Genomic DNA, 19244 nt, shown 5'->3' with positions numbered 1-19244 from the left:
ATGCCCCCCCACTCCTACAGCCCCCGTGTAGTCCCTCATCCCCTGTAGCCCTTTTATGCCCCCGAACCCCCTATAGCCCCCGTGCACTCCCCACCCCCTATAGCCCCCATATGCCCCCCCACCCCCTATGGCCCTTTTATGCCCCCACATCCCCTATAGCCCACATATGCCCCCCCACCCCCTATAGCCCCCCTACACCCCCGTATCCCCTCCAGCCCCCGCGTGCCCCCGGCCCCCCCAGGAGTCCCTCTACACTCCCCCCACCCCCTCTAGCCCCCATAGGTGCCCCCCCGCCCCCCCCATAGCCCCCCATACGCCCCGCTCCCCTCCCACCCTCCCCCCGCCCCTCCCGCTCACCTGCGTCACGTGACCGCCGCCGCGCGGGGGCCGCCGGGAACTGTAGTCCTTTCCGGCCTCCCGCCTTTAGCCCCGCCCCGCCCCCCTCCCTCGGCCACGCCTCCTCCTCCCCCCTCCCCTCTTTTCCTTTCTCCTCATCGCTCGCTCGGCGCTCGGCTGGCGGGGCCGCTCGGTGAGCTCGGCGCTCGGTTGGCGGGGGCTGCGTAGACGTCGCAATGGCGGCCCCCGGGCTAGAAGAAGGGGGCTTGTTCGCCCAGGGGGTGCGGGCGGTGCTGGGCGGCTGGGCCGCGCTCCAGGTGGGCGAGGGGAGCACGGGGGGGTCCCCAGTGACCCTGGGGGGGAGCTGAGGGGGGAGAGGCCACTTTGGGGGCCCCCCCAGTGATGCTGGAGGAGGGGAGGGGCCACTTCGGGGACCCCCCCCAGTGATGCCAAAAGGAGGGGGGAGGGGGGAGGAGCCCCCAAAATGACCCGGAGTGGGGGAGGGGCACCCCGTGAGGACGGGGGGGAGGGGTGTGTCCTCAACTGTCCCCCCTCCACCCCCCCAGCTGGCGGTGGCCCACGGTTTCGGGGGCCCCCAGAGCCTCGAAAAAGCGACGTGGTTGGCGGGAGCCCTGCAGGAGTTTTTCGCCCAAAATGGTGAGCCGCACCCCTCCCCCACCCCGGCCCCTCCCCCCACCCGGGGTGGCCCCGCCCCCAGGGGTGGGGGTGACCACACCCCTCCCCCCCCTTCCCTTTTCCCCCCCCAACAGCAGAACTGGGGGAGGAGGAGGTGGAGGAGTTCTTGGCCGAGGTGATGGATAACGAGTTCGACACGGCCGTGGAGGATGGCAGCCTGCGGCAGGTATAGACCAGTATAAGCCAGTATGCACCAGTATGCTCCCAGTAGGCTCCCAGCCACCCCTAGTCACTCCAGTACAGCCCAGTCTCCCCCCACCCAGGCTCTTACTAGCACTCTCCAGTGTCCCTTATCCCATCCCAGTCCTGTCTCAGTAGCTCCCAGTATAAATCAGTATGCCCCCAGTCCCTCCCAGCCCCTCCCCAGTATATCCCAGTCCCCTCCCAACCCCACCAGTCCCTCCCAGTATATCCCAGTCCCCCTCCCAGTCTATCCCAGTCCCTCCCAGTAACCCCCAGTCTCCTCTCAGGTCAGCCGGGAGCTGGTGACTCTCTTCGCCCAGGCCAGCCGGGGGGACGTGGGGGGGGTGGGGGAGGCTCTGGGGGCTCTGGCTCGCCGGGGCCCCGCCCTCCGAGCTGCCCTGGCCACTGCCCACCTGGAGGAAAGCCCCGCCCATGCCCCGCCCACACCTGAGGGGGACACACACACCCCTGGGACCACCGCCCCCCACCAGGAGGGGGGGGAGGAGAGCAGCGAGGAGGAGGAGGAGGACGAGGTAAGCATGATGATGTCATCGAAATGGGTGGGGATGTGCTGGTGATCTCATTTTATTGGGGGGGGCTCTGATGATGTCATTGGGGGACACCAATGGTGTCATTGAGTTCGGGGAGGGACCCCCAGGATTCAGGTGGGGGAGTGGTGGTGATGATGTCATCAAACTGGGGGGAACATGCCCCTGGGGTGGGCGGGGTGGGAATGATGTCATCAGACTGAGGGGGGAAACACACCCCTGGGATGAGGGGGCAGCGATGATATCATTGACCTGGGGGGGGGACGGGACCGCTCACCCTGATGCTGTCACCAAAGGGGGGGCATGGCAGACTGATGATGTTATTTGACACACCGATGATGTCATTCCCCCCCCCAGGCCATGGAGTGCGGGACCCCCCCGCCCCCCCCCCGATGGCTGGACCCTGGTGCGGAGGCGGCGACGATGAGGGGGGAGGGGAATAAAGGGCCCCCCCCTGATTTGGGGGGTGGCGGAAAGAGGATTCGTATTCCAGTTGCCTCGCAGTGCCTCCCAGTATAGTCCAGTCCCCTCCCAGTGCTCACTCTCCCCCTCCCAGTGCCTCCCAGTACAGCCTTGTCCCTTCCCTCCACAGCCCAGTCCCCTCACAGTGCCCTCTCTCTCCTTCCCAGTGCTTCCCAGTATCCGCCAGTGCCCTCTCTCTCCCTTCCAGCCCCTCCCAGTACAGTCCAGTCCCTCCCAGTCCAACCCCTCTCCCCGCCCCTTTAAAATGGCGGTCCAAGAGCCCATCACCATGGCAACGGGTGGGCGGGGCTTCCCTAAACCCACCCCCCCCCCCTCTCTCTCTCTCTCTCCCCCTCTCCCTCCCCCTCCCTCCCTCTCTCTCTCTCGGCGATTGGCCGTGCCCTCCGAGGGGGCGTTGCCGCGCGACGATTGGTTACCGGCGCGGCGCGTGGGGGGGGGGGGGTGAGGGAAGGGACAGCGGGCGGTGATTGGTCGTCGCCCCCGGGGTGGGTGGAGCGAAGCGGGAGAGCGGGAAGAACCGGCGGCGATGGCGGCGGCGGCGGCGCCGCCGCGGCTGGATCGCGCGCGGGGGTGAGCGGGGCGCATGCGCGGGCGACCCCCCCCCAGGGGCCACGCGACACCCCCACGGGGAGCCTTTCCCGCGCGCGGGAAATCCCCTCAGGGCGGCCGACATCTTGGCTCCGTTCCCACGGGGGTCTCCGGGTCCCCGCGCGTGTCCCTGGGGGGATCTCCGGGTCCCCACGCGTGTCCTTGGGGGCGGGGGCGTCCCTACGGGTGTCCCTGGGGCTCTGGGGGGTTGTCCCCACGCGTGTCCCCTTTCTCCCCAGGACGCTGGTGGCCCTGGAGGCCGCCTTGGCCTTGGAGGAGGAGGACGGTGACATCCCGGCCCGGGTGCTGGTCGAACATCTCGTGGTGAGACCCACAGCTGCCCCACAGTGCCCATATCTGCCCCCAACTGTCCTATGGTGCCCCACGGCTGCTCCTCAACTGCCCCATGGCACCTGTGTCTGCCCCACAGCACCCCTATTTATTTACCCCACAGTGCCCTGTAACTGCCCCGGGGCACCCCACTGTTGCCCCTGGCCTCCCCTTTTGCCCCCCAAAACTTGCCCCTAACTCCCCCATTTGCCCCCTAACCCCCCCCAAACCTGCCCATAATCCCCCATTTGCCCCCTAAACCTCTCTCCAATGCCCCCATTTACTCCTCAATCCCCCCCAATTTGCCCCTGAGCCCTCCAACTTCTCCCAGCCCCCCCCAAACCTCCCCTTGACCCCCCACTTTTGTCTCCTAACCCCCACATACCTGCCTCCGACCCCCCCAAAAAAACTTGCCCCCTTGGCCGCCCCAGATTCCTTTTATCCCTCACTCCCAGGACACCCGTCGGAAACAGAAGCTGCTCCTCACCCAGCTGCGGGTGCTACGCCTGCTCCTAGGGGTGATCGAGAACCCGGGGCCCCCCTCAGCCCCCCCCACCCTCCGTAAGTCATCTCCCCCCGCCGCCCCCCCCCCCAACTCCTGGGTCCCCTCTAAACCTCCCCCCAAATTCCTAGGAGCCCCCCAAACTCCTGGGACCCGCCGACCACCCCCAAACTCCTGCCCCCCCTGACACCTGGGTCCCCTCCACCTCCCCCAGCACCCACATTTACCCCCCCAACCCTCATATCTCCCCCTATAGCCCCCCCCAGAACCCACACTTGCCCCCTGCAGAACCCGTAGCCCCCCCAGCACCCATAAGACCCCCCAAGCCCTATATCTCCTCCCACAGCCCCCCCAGCACCCACATTTACCCCCCCAGCCCCCATATCTCCCTGTATAGCCCCCCATTTGCCCCCCCAGCACCCATAGGACCCCCCCCAGCACCCACAGACACCCCCCACACGCACATTTAACCCCCCAGCTCTCATATCTCCCCTTATAGCCCCACCCCAGCCCCCATAAGACCCCCCCAAACTCCTGGGTGGGTGTGTCCCTGCCCCACCCCGCTTGGGTCCCGCCCCCATGGGCGTGTCCCTGAAGCCCCGCCCCCTGCAGGCGAGGCGGGGGCGCAGGCGCGAAGGCGCTGGCAGGAGCTGAAGGAGGGGTACGGGGGGGGCGGTGGCGGCCCTGGGGGGGGCCCTGCCCCCCACCCTTGCTCAGCTGGGGAGGGGTCGCACCCTGGTCCCGCGACTGCGGGGGGTCCTGGACAGCCGCCTGCGCCAGGTACGGGGTTGGGGGGGTCCTAGGGGGGCTGGGGGGGCAAGTGTGGGGGCTGGGGGGGGCTATAGGTGCTGGGGGGGATTATGGGTGTTGGGGGGGGCAATGGGGGGGCTATAGGGGAAGATATGGGAGCTCAGGGGGGTATATGTGGGTGCTGGGGGGGCAAGTGGGGGGGCTGGGGGGTAAATATGGGTGCTGAGGTGGGGTGTATGGGTGCTGGAGGCGTAAATGGGGGGTCTAGGGGGAGATATGGGTGCTGGGGGGGGGGCTGAGGGTGCTGGGGGTCTCACACGGGTGCTGCCCCCCCACCCCCTGCAGAAGGAGGAGCTTGAGGCAAAGGTGCATGAGGCCGCGGGGCGGCGGGAGCAGGTGAGGCCCCTCCCTCACCCACCAACCCCCCCACCTCACCCATCTGGGTGTCCCCTCCCGTGGGGCGGGGGTGTGAGTACCCCCCGCCCCCAAAATATGGGTGTTCCCCCCCCAAAATGTGCGTGGCCCCCCCCCCCTTTGGGTGCAGCTGCGGCAGCGGGTGGAGGAGCGGCGGCGGGAGCAGCTGGGCCGGCAGGGGGCGCTGCGGCGCCAGGAGGGGGCGGTCCAGAGGTGAGGGGGCGGGGACAGCACGGGGGCGGGGAAACCGCGGGAGGCGGGGACTCCCGGGTGAGCGGGGGGGGGGGGGGGGGGGGGGGGAAGGACTGGGGAGGGGGTTCAGGGGGCACCCGGGGGAGGGGGGGGCTTGGGGAGCAGCCAGGAGGGAGGAGGGGAGGTTTGGGGGGGGGGCAAGAGTTTGGGGGCACCCGAGGGAGGGGTTTGGGGGGGCACCCAAGAGTTTGGGGGGACCCGGGAGGGGGGGTTGTCTAGGGGACACCCAGGAGGGGGGGCGGGGGTTTGGGGGGGTAGGGGGGCTTGGGGAGCTCCCAAGAGGGGGGAGGGGGGGTTTAGGGAGCACCCAGGATTTTGGGGGGGCACCCAGGAGGGGCAGGGGAGGATGGGGGGCCCTGAGCAAGGGACCCACGCGTGTGGGGGGCAGGGTGGGTGCCGGGTGTCGCCTCTACCAGACGCTGTCGGGGGTCCGGGTGCTGCCCCCACCCCCCACCCCGGGGTGCCAGGACGTGGAGCTGGAGTTGGGGCCCCCCCCGGGGCTCCCCGAAAACTTCCCGACCCTTCGCCTGCGCCGCAGCGCTGGGGGGGGGCCTCCGCTTCCTGGTGATTGGGGGGGACGGGGAGGGTGGCACTTGGGGGGCTGTGGAGGGGATTGGGGTGCACTTGGGGTGCAGAGAGGGGATTTGTGGGGGGGATTTGAGGGATAGGGGGAGCACTTGGGGGGGTGTGGAGGGGATTTGGGGGGCTATGGAGAGGGCTTGTGGGGGCACTTGCGGGGCTGAGAGGGGATTTGGGGGCTGGGGGGGGTTGGGTGGGCACTTGCAGGGCTGGGGGGGATTTGGTGGATGGGGGGCACTTGGGGGCTGTGGAGGGGATTTGGGGGACTGGGGGGGGCACACTTGGGGGTCTTAGAGCAGACTTGGGGACCTGGAGCTGTTACTCAGGGGTCCAGGATGGGGGTGTGCCCATGGGGTGCCACGCCCCCTCCCCAACTTCTCAACCAATCGCCGCCCTCATCCCTCCCCAGACCCCGCCCCCCTCCCCTGCCCCCCCCGCTGGGCCCGGGGCTGCTGGAGCTGCAGGGGCGCTGCTGGGAAGGGTGCCCCCTGTGGGCCGAAGTGGAACAGCTCCAGCGCAGGTGAGGCGGGGGGGGAGAATTGGGGGGGGTGAGGAGGGGGAAAACGACCCCCCCCCTTAATTCCGTGTCCCCCCCTCACTTAAAAATACAGGTTTGCCCTGGACTGGGAGCCAGAACTGGGACGCCTGCGGGTGCTGGGGGGTCCTCGGGGTTCTGAAATTGTTTGGACTTTGGAATTGGAAGCAGGTTATCCTCGGGCTGGGGGGGGCGTTCGCCTCCTGCCCCCCCCCGCGGGGGTCCCCGCTATTTCTGTGAGTGAGGTGGGGGGGGGTGGGGGTCAATTTTAGGGGAGGGCCTGGGGGTGGGGTCCTGGGGGGCGCAGTTGGGGGTCCCTGGGTGGGGTTTTGGGGTCCTGGGGGAGGGTTGGGGATCGGGGGGGGGGCACTTGGGGGTCCCTGGGGGAGTTTTGGGGTCCCGAGAGGGGGTTGGGGTCCTGCGGGGGCAGTTGGGGGTCCCTGGGTTGGGTTTTGAGGTCCTGGGGGGGGGTTGGGGATCATGGGGGGGCACTTGGGGGTCCTGGGGGGGCAGTTGGGGGTCCCTGGGGGAGTTTTGGGGTCCTGGGGGGGCACTTGAGGGTCCCGGGGGGGGGTTTGGGGTCCTGGGGGAGTTTTGGGGTCCTGGGGAGGTTTTGGGGGGACACTTGGGGGTCAATCTTCCCCCCAATGCTCCCCCCTTTTCTCTCTGCCCCCCCCCCCAGCCACCCTCGGCCTCCCCGACGCTGACAGAGTGGGTGGAGCTTCTGGTGGGGACCCCCAAGTGACACCCCCCCCACACAAGATACCCCACCCCCTTGGTATCTGAGCCCCACTGAGAAAGGGGGGGCCCCCAACCCCCCCAATAAACTTGTTGCACCCCCACTTTGCTCCCCTCCCTTTGTGTCAGCTGGAAACACCCCCCCCAAAAAAAAGGGGGACCCAGACATTTGGTTGCATCCGCGACTGTATTACAACAGGGGGCGGGACAGGGGGCTGTTGGCCCCACCCTGCCCCACCCTGAGGGCGTGGCAGCGCTATGGGGCGGGGTCGGGGCGTGTCCGGGCCTGGTTGCGCTCGGGGTGCAGGAGGATGACGTAGACTTTGGGGGCATAGAGCAGCCCCAGGGGGACGGAGGCCGAGAGGCTCATGGAGAGCGTCAGCGTCGCCGTCTGCACGTGCACCTGGGGGGGGGGGGGGATTGTAACCCCCACAAAATGGGGGGGGGGGGCAGCCCTAAACCCCCCTTGGGGCACCCCCAAACCTCCTCTTTCTCCCCCCCACCCCACCGAAACCCCCCTCCAACTCCCTTAAACCTCCCAAAACCCCTTGAACCCCCCCAAATCTCCCCCCAACCCCTTTGGGTCCCCCCAACCCACTTACCCCCCCCCCAAAAAACCCTCCAACCCACTTAACCCCCCCAACCCCCCCTTAAATCCCCCCCAAAACCCATTGACCCCCCCCCCCCAAGATCTCCCCCTCTGGGTCCCTCCAGAACCCCCTTGAACCCCCCAAACCTGCTCTTCCACCCCATAGAACCCCCCCACAACCCCCTTAAATGCCCCCAAAACTCCCTTGATCACCCTGAAACCCCAAAATCCCCCCCAAACCCCCTTAGGTCCCCCCAACCCTCCTCTTCCCTCCCACCAAAACCCCCTTAAATCCCCCCAAACCCCCTTAAATCCCCCTAAAACCCCCTCCAACCACCTTAAATCACCCCAAAACTCCCTTAAACGCCCAAACCCCTAAAACTGCCCCCAAACCCCCTCCAACCTCCTCAAATCCCCCCAAAACCCTCTTTAAATGCCCCAAAACCCCCTTAAATGCCCTCCAACCCCCCTAAAACCCCCTAAACCCCCCTTAAATGTCCTCCAACCCCATTAAATCCCCCCACCCCCCTTAAATCCCCCAACCCCCCCCAAAACGCCCTTAAACCCCCCTCCAACCCCCTTAAGTCCCCCCAAAACACCCTTAAACCCCTAAATCCGCCCGAAACCCCCCTCCAACCTCCTCAAATCCCCCCAAAACCCTCTTAAATGCCCCAAAACCCCCTTAACTCCCCCCCTTCCTCACCCTCTCGGCCGACTGGGCGGCGCCGAAGAAGATGGGGCCGAAGGCCACCCAGACGACGCAGGTGGTGTACATGGCGAAGCCGATGGGTTTGGCTTCGTTAAACGCTTCGGGGACGCCGCGAGCTTTGACGGCGTAAACGGTGCACGTCACCATGAGGAGGAGCGCGTACGCCAAACCCGCCAAGGTGCCGCCTTCCGCCATGTCGCACCGGAGGACGCCGCGAGCGTCTTCGGGATCCGCCGTCCGGCCCATCTCGTAATCGATGAGGGCGTGCGGGGGCCGGAGGAGAAGCCAAAGGGCCGACGCCAAGAGTTGGAGACCGCTCAAGGTGAAGGTGATGAAGAGTTGGGAGGCGGGGCTGATGAAACGGGGCGGGGTCACCGAGCGTTTGCCTAATTGGAGGGAGGGGGAGGGGTTTGGGGGGGGTTGGGTGCTCCCCCCCCTTCCCGATCCTTCCCGAAGTCTTGGGTGCCCACCCATGGAGTCATGGAGCTTCGAGACGCAGTAGATGTGGTCGGGATCCGTGAGGAATGAGGTGGAACTCCATCCTACGTCCTCCTGACCCCCAAGTCAAACTCCTGACCCCCAACTCGGACTCCTGACCCCCAACCTGGACGCGTGGGTCCTCCAGAACTCTCGGTCCACCCCATAACTCACCTTTCTTGAAGACGTGGTGGACGCGGTTAGGCTCGGTGAGGAACGTGGCATAGGTGGAACTCCATCCTATGTCTCTCCTGACCCCCCAAGCCAATCTTCTGACCCCCATCCTGGACTCCTGACCCCCAACTGGGACTCCCGACCCCCCCAAGCCGGACCCGCGGGTCCCCCCTGCCGGCGACTCACCCTGCTCGAAGATCCTGTAGATCCTGTTGGTTTTGGTGAGGAGCGCGGCGTAGGTGAGGCTCATCCCCAAACCCAAGAAGAGTCGCCGGAGGGCGCAGACGCCCACGCCGGGTTCGGCCACCATGATGAAGGTGATGGCGTAAACCAAAGCGATGCCGGCCAACAGGACGTAACTCAGCTCCCGCCCCGAGGCCTTAACGATGGGCGTCTCGTGATGTTTGACGAAGGTGACCAGGACGAATGCCGTGGCCATCAAACCCAAGGTGGCCAACGCCAACGGGACGGCGGCCCACGGGTCGCCCCAACGGAGGCGGAGGACGGGGGTGGGGCGGCAGGCGGTGCGGTTGGGGGTGGGGCGGAGGTGGGTGGGGCAGGGCAGGCAGGTGAGGAGGTCGGCGCGGTACTGGTAACCGCCGCAGAGCTCGCAGTGCCAGCAGCAGGGGACGCCTTTCACCGGTTTCTTCCTTTCTCCTGGCCCGCAGGGGAGGCTGCACACCGATGGGGGAGGGGCCGTGGTGTTGGACCCCCAGTCCATCTCCTCGGCCTATGGGGAGAGAGGAGAGGTGAGGAGAAGACCCGCCCGCCCGTGCCCCTCCCCACCCCAGACACCCCACCCATCGAGAAGACCCAGGCGTGCCGGAGAACCACCACCAAGGAGACCCAGTTGGCCGTGGTGGGACCCAGTTGACCATGGTGGGCAGCCAGTTGACTATGGAGGTTCCACCAGCTGACCATGGGGGCACCCAGTTGACCATGGTGGGCAGCCAGTTGACTATTGAGGTTCCACCAGTTGACCATGGTGGGCACCCAGTTGACCATTGAGGTTCCACCAGTTGACCATGGTGGGCACCCAGTTGACTATGGAGGTTCCACCAGCTGACCATGGTGGGCACCCAGTTGACTATGGAGGTTCCACCAGTTGACCATGGTGGGCACCCAGTTGACTATGGAGGTTCCACCAGCTGACCATGGTGGGCACCCAGTTGATCATTGAGGTTCCACCAGTTGACCATGGTGGGCACCCAGTTGACTACTGGGTTTCCACCAGCTGACCATGGTGGGCACCCAGTTGACTATGGAGGTTCCACCAGTTGACCATGGTGGGCACCCAGTTGACTACTGGGTTTCCACCAGTTGACCATGGTGGGCACCCAGTTGACTATGGAGGTTCCACCAGTTGACCATGGTGGGCACCCAGCTGACCATGAGGGGGGAGGGGTCACCCATGGGGACCCAGGTGGGGGGAGGGGTGGGCCCAGCACCCACCCGCAGGCGCAGCCCCTGCACCCACTGCCCCACGGCTCGGTAGGTGCCGCTGCCGTTGCCGCCCTGGAACTGGAAGATGTCGTAGCGCCCCGGGGCGTCCCCGTTCTCGTTGAAGGTCACCGGCGTCCCTGCGCTGCCTGTGCACCAGTAAGAACCAGTAAATACCACTAAAACCCACTATAAACCAGTAAAAACCAGTAACACCCACTGCCCACTATGCAGTAAGGCTCTGCAACACTCCCCCTCAGCACTGTCGTTCCCCCCGCTATAGGGCAAGCCAGTGCTCCCAGTATATCCCAGTGAGGCTTCCAGTGCCTCCCAGTATGCTCTCCATTGCCTCCCAGTTCCTCCCAGTAAGCCACCAGTCCCTCCTAGCACCCCTCCAGTCACCCTCAGCCACCTCCCAGTATGTCCCAGTACAGTCTCCAGTGTCCCCTAGCCCCCTCCCAGCATCCCCCAGCTCCCTCCCAACACCTCCCAGTGCCTCCCAGTACACCCCAGTGCCCCCCAATATATCCCAGTATGGTCTCTAGTGCTCCCCAGGCCCCCCCCCAGCCACCCCCGGCCTCCTCCCAGCACCCCCCAGCTCCCTCCTAGTGTCCCCCATCCCCCTCCCAACACCTCCCAGTGCCTCCCAGTACCATTAAAGGCGACGCGGCGGATGTGGGCGAGGAGGCGACGGCCATCAGGGGGGTCCATGCGGGCGCAGAGCCCCCCCCCCGGACAGGCCTCCCCTAGGAGGCTGTGGAGGCCGTGGGCCATGGCCAGCACCGCGTCGATGACAAACTGCACCTTCCCTTCCTGCTCGTAAGGCGAGTCCCGACCAATCCGCTCCCGGCCTGCCCCACACTTGGGGGTCAGGGACCCACGGCTGCCCCAGAAGTTGGGGGGCACCCGGGGGTACCCATCGTATGGGGGGGAAGGCACCCAGGGTTGCCCCATGGGGCGGGGAGTAGGTATGAGGGTGCCCCATGATGTGGGGAGGGGTTGGGTAGGAAGGCTCTGCCCCACACTCATGGGTCTGGGACCCATGGCTGCCCCACAGGTGGGGGGTGGGCACGTAGGGGGCCTCGTACATGGGGGTCAGGCTCCCATGAGCGACCCACACATGGAGCTCAGCACAGACAGCCCCCCATCGCAGCCATGGGGCGGAGCCAGACGCTGTGGGGCAGCCGGGGGTGCTGAGGGGCACGCTGTGGGGTGCTATGGGGCAGAGCCCAGGGTGCAATGGGGCACATGGTGGGGCACGCCATGGGGCAGGAGGAGATTACCTGTGCACTTGCGGATGGGCGTGCCGGGGCCGCCATGGGGCTCACCGTGGGGCTCGCTGTGGGGCAGGCGGCAGTTGAAATCGTCCTCCCAGAACTCGTGGAACCAGAGGTTGCGGCGGTTGTTCTCCAGCGAGCGGGAGGTGAAGTACTCGTCGAAGCCTGCAGGGGGGCACCCCGTGGCGCCGTGGGGCACGCCATGGGGCACGCCGTAGCCTGATAAGCAAGATGGTGACGGGACCCTCCTCAAACAGCCCCCCCCCACCCATCCCGAGCCAAACAAATCCCATCCCGTTCCCCACCAAGGGTGCTGTGGGGCTGCCCCATAGCGCCGTGGTGCTGCCCCATAGATCCCAGGACTCACCGGGGACGGAGGCGCGCTTGGGGAGGATGGTGATGGCGCCGCGGGCGGCTGCCTCCAGCCCCTGCACTGGCGCCATCTTGGCCCCCCAACTGTCGGAGCCCACCCAGGAGAAGTGACCCGAGAGGTTGGCCAGGGCCGCCGCCTCCAGCACCCGCCTGCGGGAGGGAGAGAGGGGGGGTTACTGGGAGCACTGGGGGGGGACTGGGAGGGACGGGGAGGGCACTGGGAGGCTACTGGGAGGGATGGGGGGGATGACTGGGAGGGGACTGGAATGGACTGGGGGGGACTGGGAAGTGACAGGAGCTACTGGGATGGACTGGGAGGGCACTGGGGGGTCTATTGCGAGGGAATGGGGGGCAGACTGGCTGAGTTACTGGTGCTTCTTGCTCTATACTGGTTTATACTGGGGGGGCTACTGGGCTATACTGGTTTATATCAGTCTACACTGGGGGTTACTGGTCACACATTTGACGTCATCCACACTGGTGAAGCCACTGTGGGTTGTGCTGGGGGCAGTTTCTGGGCCAGCTCCTGGTCTATACTGGTGTGTACTGGTCCTTACTGGACTATACTGGGGGTTATTGGTGTATAATAGGGGTTACTGGTCGCTCATTTGACATCACCCACACTGGTGGAGCCACTGCGGGTTGTGCTGGGGGCTCTGGGGGCAGTTCCTGGGCCAGTTCCTGGTTTATACTGGTCCATACTGGTTTATACTGGTCTCACCGAATGTCATCCTCGTTGGCGAAGAGGACGACACCGCGGGCGGTTGACGTCTCCATCAGGCGCCGAATCACCTTGGCGAACTCCCCCGGGCGCGGCTCCCGTGGGATCTTGATGGACTGGGCGATGCACAGGCCCCCTGCACCAGTACAAACCAGTACAGACCAGTACCCCCACCACCACCCAGTAGACTCCAGTTAGGCACTGGTGGTGGCGAAGGGGGCAACACCTTCCCCACTCCTCCGCCGAGCCCTCCCTCCCGGTCCCTTCCAGTATATCCCAGTCCCTCCCACCATATCTCAGTCCCTTCCAGTATATCCCAGTGCCTCCCAGTTCCTCTCCCAGTGCCTCCCAGTCTACCCCACTCCCTTCCTAGTCTCAAACCAAGGCATCTCCCCCTCTCCCACTCAATTTTCTGTCACGTACCAGGGCAGATCCCTCCCTCCCAGTGCCTCCCAGTGCCTCACCGGCCTCGCGGGAGCTCTGGACGAAGGCCTCGACGCCGCTCTCGCCGTAGTTGCCCTCGGAGGCGAGGGTGGAGACGTAGCTCCAGCCCAGGGCCCGCACCACGTCCACCATGGCCTGCGCCTGGTACGAGTCGGGGGGCACCACCCGCGAGAAGTACTCGTAACGCCCTGGGTCGCTCAGCTCCGGCGCCGTCGAGGCATAGCTGATCTGCGGGATCTGGGGACGAGAGGGGACACGTCGGGGACACAGGGGACATCGGGGACATCAGGGATGTCGGGGACGTCGGGGATGTTTGGGACATCAGGGATGTTGGGGACACAAAGGAGTGAGGGGACGTTGGGATGTGGGGGCTCAGCTCCAGCGCCGTCGAGGCGTAGCTGATCGGGGGACGTTGGGGACATCGAGGACGTTGGGGACATGGGGGGGGGCAGGAGGGGACCTGGCACTGGGGGGGTGACACATGGACACACCCGGGGGGAACAAGCTGTCCGGGCCCCCCCCGTGTCCCTAATCCCCTCTAATCCCCCCGGGGCCATTTGCTGCCGCCCCAGGGCATTGTGGGTAAGACCCCCCTGGAGGGGGGGGAAGGTTCTGGAAGGGGACCCAGGTGTCCGGGGTGTCCCCATGTCCCCCCCCCACTCACAGGGAGGGCCTGTGACAGGGACACCATGGGGACAGAGCTGTTCCCCCCATGTCCCCAACGTCCCACAGGACGTTGGCCACCGTGATGGGGATGAGGATGTCCCCCGTGTCCCCCCAACCCCCCCCCCATGTCCCCAACACCCTCCAAATGTCCCCAACGCCACCCCACCCCATGTCCCCAACATCCCCAACTCACAGCGAAGAGCCGCAGAACGTTGGCCACCATGATGGAAACGGAGCTGGCGGAAGCACCGATGACCCCCACCAATCTTTCGGGGGGGGGTCTTCGTGGGGGGCTACCGTCGGGACACGTTCCTTCCCCCCCCGCGGGGGGTAAAAGACTCCGAACGAAACTCAGAGCTTGTTCGAGGGCGTAGGTGTCCCGGGAACAGGTGTCGAGGATCCGAGCACCCAACGTGAGGTTGGGGAGCACCCGGGGGTCCCCGTTGACGCGATCAAGGGCGTAGAGCATGGCTTCCAACCGGTGAATCCCTTTTTCTTTTTTTACCGGACCGCACGGAATTCCGGCAGGTCCGCGGGCATGGACGGGGAAAAGTCCCCCTAAAGTGAGGTCACCTTCCAGGCGGATGGCGTGGGGTTGGGTGGGGGATGGAGGGGCCGAGCCAAGGGGCCAGAGGGTGCTCAGGGTGCTGAGGGTCAGCAGGAGCAGCATGGCGGGGCTGGGGAGGGGGGAGGAGAGAGGGGGGGGTTAGGGGGCGGCCTATGGTGTGGGGTGACACCCTGTGGGGCAGAGCAGCACCCTATGGGGTGGGGGGGACACCCTATGGGGGAGGATAGCACCCTATGGGGCAGGGTGACACCCCACAGGGTAAGGGCTGGGGGGGCTGGCACCCACCTATGATGGGGGTTTGGGGGTCCTCGGCACCCTATGGGGTGTGAGGGGGGACTCAGGGGTCCTAGGTCCCTGGGGGTCGTGTCGTTCCCCCCCCCCAAGTCCCGCTCACCTGGGTTGGTGCTCCCGGGTCCCCTGAGAGCCAGCAGTGAATGCGGGGGTGGGGGTGGGGGCTCCCCCCCTCCCCCACACCCCGGACATCTGGGTGTTGTCCCCCCCCCCGCTGCCCCCGCTGAGCTTGACCGAACTCCCATGATCCTCTAGGCCACCCCTCCTCCAATTAAAGCAGCTGTTAATTACTTTGGGGGGGGGGGATTAAGGACGCCACCCCCCCTGCAAAAAAAACCTCCTGGAGGTCCTGCTGTGGGGCTAGGGCTGCTGTGGGTTGGGTGCTGTGGGGCTGAGCACCCTGGGGGGATTGGGGGGGCCCTAATCCCCCCCCAGCTGCCAGATTAGCGCTGGGGGGGTAGTGGGAGGAGGGGGATAATCCCGCTGCTCGGCTGCAGCCAGGGGAGCCAGGCGTCCGGGCCCATGACCCCCCCGCCATGGGGCTGAGGGGACAGTGGGGGGGGGTGAGGGGACATTTGGAGGGGGCTGAAGAGACCTTTTGAGGGGGCTAAAAGGGACATATGGGGCTTAGGGGGACAATGGGGGGGCTGAGGGGGAAAATGGAGGACAGTGGTGGGGCTGAGGGGACTTTTTGGGGGGCTAAAGGGGACATATGGGGCTGAGGGGACATGGGGGGGCTATGGGGGGGCTGAGGGGACATTTTGTGGGGGGCCGAAGGGGACATATGGGGCTGAGGGGATATGGGGGGACTGCGGGGACACTTGGGGGGGGGCTAAAGGGGGCATGTGGGGCTGAGGGGACATGGAGGGGCTATGGGGGCGCTGAGGGGACATTTGGGGGGGGCCGAAGGGGACATATGGGGCTGAGGGGGACAATGGGGGGGCTACGAGGGGGCTGAGGGGACCCGGGGGGGGGTCGAGGGGCCCTTGGGGGAGACAAGCCTGAGGGAAACGAAGCCTGAGGAGCCGCCGGCGGCGGCCGTGACCGTTAAGCGACCGTTAACGACCGTTAAACGGCGCCCCCGCACGCCCTTCCCGCCCAAACGCCGCCGCGCGCCCTTCCCGCCCAAACCCTAACCACGCCCCCGCCCCAAACCACGCCCCCACCGCCTCCGCCGCACCGCCCTCCCACTTCTCCGCCGCGCTTTCCGGCTTTTTCGCGACAGCGCCCGTCCCCTCTCGACCGCGTTTTACGGCTTTCCTTTAATTTTACGACACAGGCCGGTGGTGCTCTCAGGGTGCGGTATCGGCGGGGGCCGGGGGGGGGAGATTTGGGGTTCCCGGCGGGGGGGGGGAGGGGGTTTAGGGGGGATCTTAGTGGTCTGGGGGATCCCTTGGGGGGGGGAGCTCCCAGTGGGGATAATGGGGGGACTGGGGGGGTCCAGGGGGGCCCTATGGGTGGGTTGGGGGGGTCTGGGGCGGTTTTGGGGTGCAGGAGCCCCTGGGGGGGTCCAGGGGGGCCCTATGGGTGGGTTGGGGGACCCTGGGGCGGTTTTGGGGTGTAGGAGCCCCTGGGGGGGGGTTTCAGGGGGGACTGGGGGGGTTTGGGGGGACCCTGGGGGGGTCCGGGGGCCCTATGGGGGGTTTCAGGGGGGACTGGGGGGTTTGGGGGGGCACTGGGGGGGTGTTGGGGTGCGGGGGGCACCCTATGGAGGCTGGGGGGGGTCTCTGGGGGTCTTGGGGTGCCCCCCCCACCCCATTAACCCCCTCCTCCCCATGGCAGAGGCGATGGCCGCGGGTGAGCGAGTCCCCCTCGAGGAAGAGGAGGAAAAAGAGAAGGAGGAAGAAGCGGAGGAGGAGGAAAGCTCCCAGCCCTTCCCCTCCCCCACCCAGGCCCCCCCCTCTGAGGTTGGGTGCCCCCCCGAAAAGAGCGGGTGCCCCCCGAAACGGGTGGTGCCGGGGGTGCTCTACCTCTCCTTCCTCCCCCCGGGGTTCGGCCCCCGCCACGCTCGGGCGCTGCTGGGGACCCACGGGGAGTTGGGGCGCGTCTTCCTGCAACCCCGAGGTGAGCACCCGTGGGTGGGGGTCACGGGGGGGTCCCAAGGGAGAGGTGTGTTGGGGGGGCCCAGGGTGGGGGTCAGGGGGAGCCCCCCAACACTCCTCTGAGTTGGGGCACATCTTCTGCCAACCGTGGGGTGAGCACCCGTGGGTGGAGGTCAGGGTGCTGCTGGGGGGGGGGGGCCCTAAGGGGATTGGGGTGGGGGTCAGGGTGCCCTATAGAGCCCCTATAGGTCCAGGAATGGGGGGGTCAGAGCCCCCCCACCAGCCAACACCCATGGGTGGGGGGTCAGGGTCCCCCCGGGGGGGTCGGGGTAGCCCCTAGAAGCCCTATAGGGGTCAGAGCCCCCCCCCCCCCGGTGGGGTGCCTAACCAGCACCCATGGGTGCTCCCCCTCCCCAGGCGGAAGAGTGAGGAAGAGGAGGCAGCGCCCGGGTCCATCGGCCGGTTCCTTTGTCGAGGGTTGGGTGGAATTTCGGGACAAACGAGCGGCCAAACGAGCGGCCGCCCTCCTGCACGGGACCCCCATGACCCCCCGCCCCCGCAGCCCCTTCCGCCATCACCTCTGGAGCCTCAAGGTAGGGGGTGGGCATTTTTGGGGGGGGTCCCAGATACCTGGGTCTGATTTTTTGGGTGGGGGAAGGTGTCTTGGGGTTCCTTTTTGGGGGGGAGCGTGATTGTAGCACTTTTGGGGGGGGTCCTGGATGCATGGGTCCCTTTTTGCGGGGGGGAGGGTGTCTTGGGGGTCACTTCTGTGGGTGGGGGGGGTCCTGGATATCTGGGTGCTCTTCTGGGGGAGGGTTTTGGGGTCCTTTTCAGGGGGGAGGGGCAGGTCTTGAGGTCCCCCTTTTTGGGGGGGGTCTTTGGGGTCCTGTTTAGGGGGGAGGGGCAGGTCTTGAGGTCCCCCTTTTTTGGGGGGCACTTTTGGGTCTTTGGGGGCCCCCTTAAGGGGAGTTCTGGATACCTGGGTCCCCTTTTTTTTGGGGGGGGACACACTTTTGGGGCTTTCCCAGACACCTGAATCCCCTCGTTAAAACCTCGACCGCATTGAGTGGTGCCAGGACGGTGGGGGGCCTCTTCCAGGCTCCCTACCCCCCTGAAACCACACTGGGGGGGTACAGGAGGATTTTGGGGGGGTCTTAACCCCACCCCCCCCCCCCCAGTACCTCCCCGGTTTCCACTGGCCGCACCTGAGCGAACGGCTCAGCTACGAACGGCAAGTGCGAGCTCAGCGCCTTCGGGCCGAAGTGGCTCAGGCGAAACGGGAGGGGGGCTTCTTTGCCGCCCGCCGAGATGCCCCCCCGGCACTGACGGACAACGCCGCCCCTCCCCCCGCCGGCCGAGACCCCCCCGCCCAGCCCCCGCCCCGGCGCTTCACCCAACGAGCCACCGAGGAAGAGATTTGGGGACGCAAAAGTCGACCCCCCCCAAATGCTCCCCCCCGGCGGTTGCTGGAGAAGGTTTTTGGGGGTGGGGGTGGGTGAGGTCCCCTCCCCCTCTCCTTCCCCTCCCCCCCCAACCTTCCATTTTTCTCCTTAAAACTTTTATTACATTAAAAAAAATAAGTTCCTCGCGGTCTCTTTAAATTCTGCTGACAGGAGGGGGTCGGAGCTAGAGGAGTGGGGCGTGGCCATAGGGTAAGGGGCGTGGCCAAGGGGAGGGGTGGGCGGGGTTATGGCTTCGGCGCAAATCTCCCTGAAGGCGGCGGGGGGGCGGAGTAAAGAGGATGGGTGTGGCCTCGAGGGGGCGGGGCGTGCTTCGCTTCGTCCCCTCCTGCACGACCCGTTTCGTCCGTGCCTCCCCCCCTTTTTGCCCAAAATTGTTTTCCCCAAATTCCTGTTTTTTCAACCCAAAAAACCGAAGTAGTTAAAGGGGGGGCGGGGCCGCAGCAGGCTCCACCCCTCGGTGGGGGGAGGGGAGCGGAAGACATGGGGCGGGGCTGCGCAGCGTGTGGGCGGGGCCTAACTTGGAAAGACGGGGGGGGTCTTAAAGGGGCCGCACCCCCATTTTGCGGGGGGGGGCGGGGGGCAGTTCCAGTGTCAAAAATAGAAGCTCTGAGGGTGGGGGAGGGGCCAGCGGGGGGAGGGGGACCCCCCTAAACCTGATGGGTGCTGACAGCCCCTCCCCCCAAAAACGGGGTGCTGGGGTTGAAGGGGGGGGTCTGTGCTATTGGGGGGGCACCCCAAAATCCCTGGGAAACCGAATTGGGGGGGGGGTGGGGGGGACTGTGCCAAAAAAAGGGGGGAACCCCCTAATTTTGGGATGTCAGCGGGGGGGGGGTGTCCCCTCAACTGCCAATTTTGCAGTGCCAGGGGGTCCCCAAAACTTGGGGTGCCCTCCCCATTAACACCCTATGGGTCTGTCCCAATGTGCTCCCCCACCCCCACCTGTGCAACGCCCCAACCCCTCCCCCCACAACCTGTTCCCCCAACTTTAGTTCCCCCCCAGCCCCCATTGGCCCCTCCCCCCACTTAGTCCCCCCCATTTTAATTACTCCTCACTTTGGTTCCCCCCCAGTTTAGTCC

The 19244-nt window shown here is 66.4% G+C and overlaps 4 protein-coding genes across 5 annotated transcripts; 3 read left to right on the top strand and 1 right to left on the bottom strand.

Moving 5' to 3' along the window:
• The first annotated feature begins 509 nt into the window (after positions 1 to 509).
• TSR2 (TSR2 ribosome maturation factor) lies at positions 510 to 4446 on the top strand. Of its 2 annotated transcripts, none has more exons than XM_069774447.1 (8): positions 510 to 653; positions 903 to 993; positions 1110 to 1198; positions 1503 to 1748; positions 2121 to 2169; positions 3074 to 3158; positions 3620 to 3725; positions 4279 to 4446. In XM_069774447.1, exons 1-7 carry the CDS (start codon positions 573 to 575, stop codon positions 3678 to 3680), a joined length of 702 nt encoding a protein of 233 aa, XP_069630548.1. In that variant the 5' UTR covers positions 510 to 572; the 3' UTR covers positions 3681 to 3725; positions 4279 to 4446. The 2 variants fall into 2 exon arrangements, with proteins under 2 accessions (XP_069630548.1, XP_069630547.1); XM_069774446.1 differs by having other exon boundaries at positions 1107 to 1198.
• LOC138682617 (uncharacterized) lies at positions 4246 to 6950 on the top strand. The gene is made up of 8 exons (XM_069773887.1): positions 4246 to 4283; positions 4326 to 4446; positions 4762 to 4812; positions 4961 to 5043; positions 5471 to 5646; positions 6071 to 6181; positions 6273 to 6432; positions 6879 to 6950. Exons 1-8 carry the CDS (start codon positions 4246 to 4248, stop codon positions 6901 to 6903), a joined length of 765 nt encoding a protein of 254 aa, XP_069629988.1. The 3' UTR covers positions 6904 to 6950.
• Positions 6951 to 7107: 157 nt separating this feature from the next.
• LOC138682900 (metabotropic glutamate receptor 6-like) lies at positions 7108 to 14892 on the bottom strand. The gene is made up of 11 exons (XM_069774445.1): positions 14766 to 14892; positions 13997 to 14480; positions 13158 to 13374; positions 12694 to 12829; positions 11968 to 12122; positions 11607 to 11765; positions 10977 to 11174; positions 10336 to 10472; positions 9070 to 9613; positions 8227 to 8618; positions 7108 to 7337 (listed from the first exon to the last, which is right to left on the bottom strand). The coding sequence occupies exons 1-11, from the start codon at positions 14852 to 14854 to the stop codon at positions 7191 to 7193; spliced, it is 2658 nt and encodes an 885-aa protein (XP_069630546.1). The 5' UTR covers positions 14855 to 14892; the 3' UTR covers positions 7108 to 7190.
• A 1520-nt stretch (positions 14893 to 16412) lies between these two features.
• On the top strand, positions 16413 to 18289 carry ABT1 (activator of basal transcription 1). Its single transcript, XM_069773943.1, has 3 exons — positions 16413 to 16726; positions 17122 to 17297; positions 17883 to 18289. The coding sequence occupies exons 1-3, from the start codon at positions 16438 to 16440 to the stop codon at positions 18201 to 18203; spliced, it is 786 nt and encodes a 261-aa protein (XP_069630044.1). The 5' UTR covers positions 16413 to 16437; the 3' UTR covers positions 18204 to 18289.
• The last annotated feature ends 955 nt before the right edge of the window (positions 18290 to 19244 follow it).

Source organism: Haliaeetus albicilla, chromosome 29 (genome assembly GCF_947461875.1).
Source record: "Haliaeetus albicilla chromosome 29, bHalAlb1.1, whole genome shotgun sequence".
Taxonomy (NCBI): Eukaryota; Metazoa; Chordata; class Aves; order Accipitriformes; family Accipitridae; genus Haliaeetus; species Haliaeetus albicilla.
Note: the sequence above shows the minus strand (reverse complement) of the source record. Positions and strands in the feature narration are given on the sequence as shown.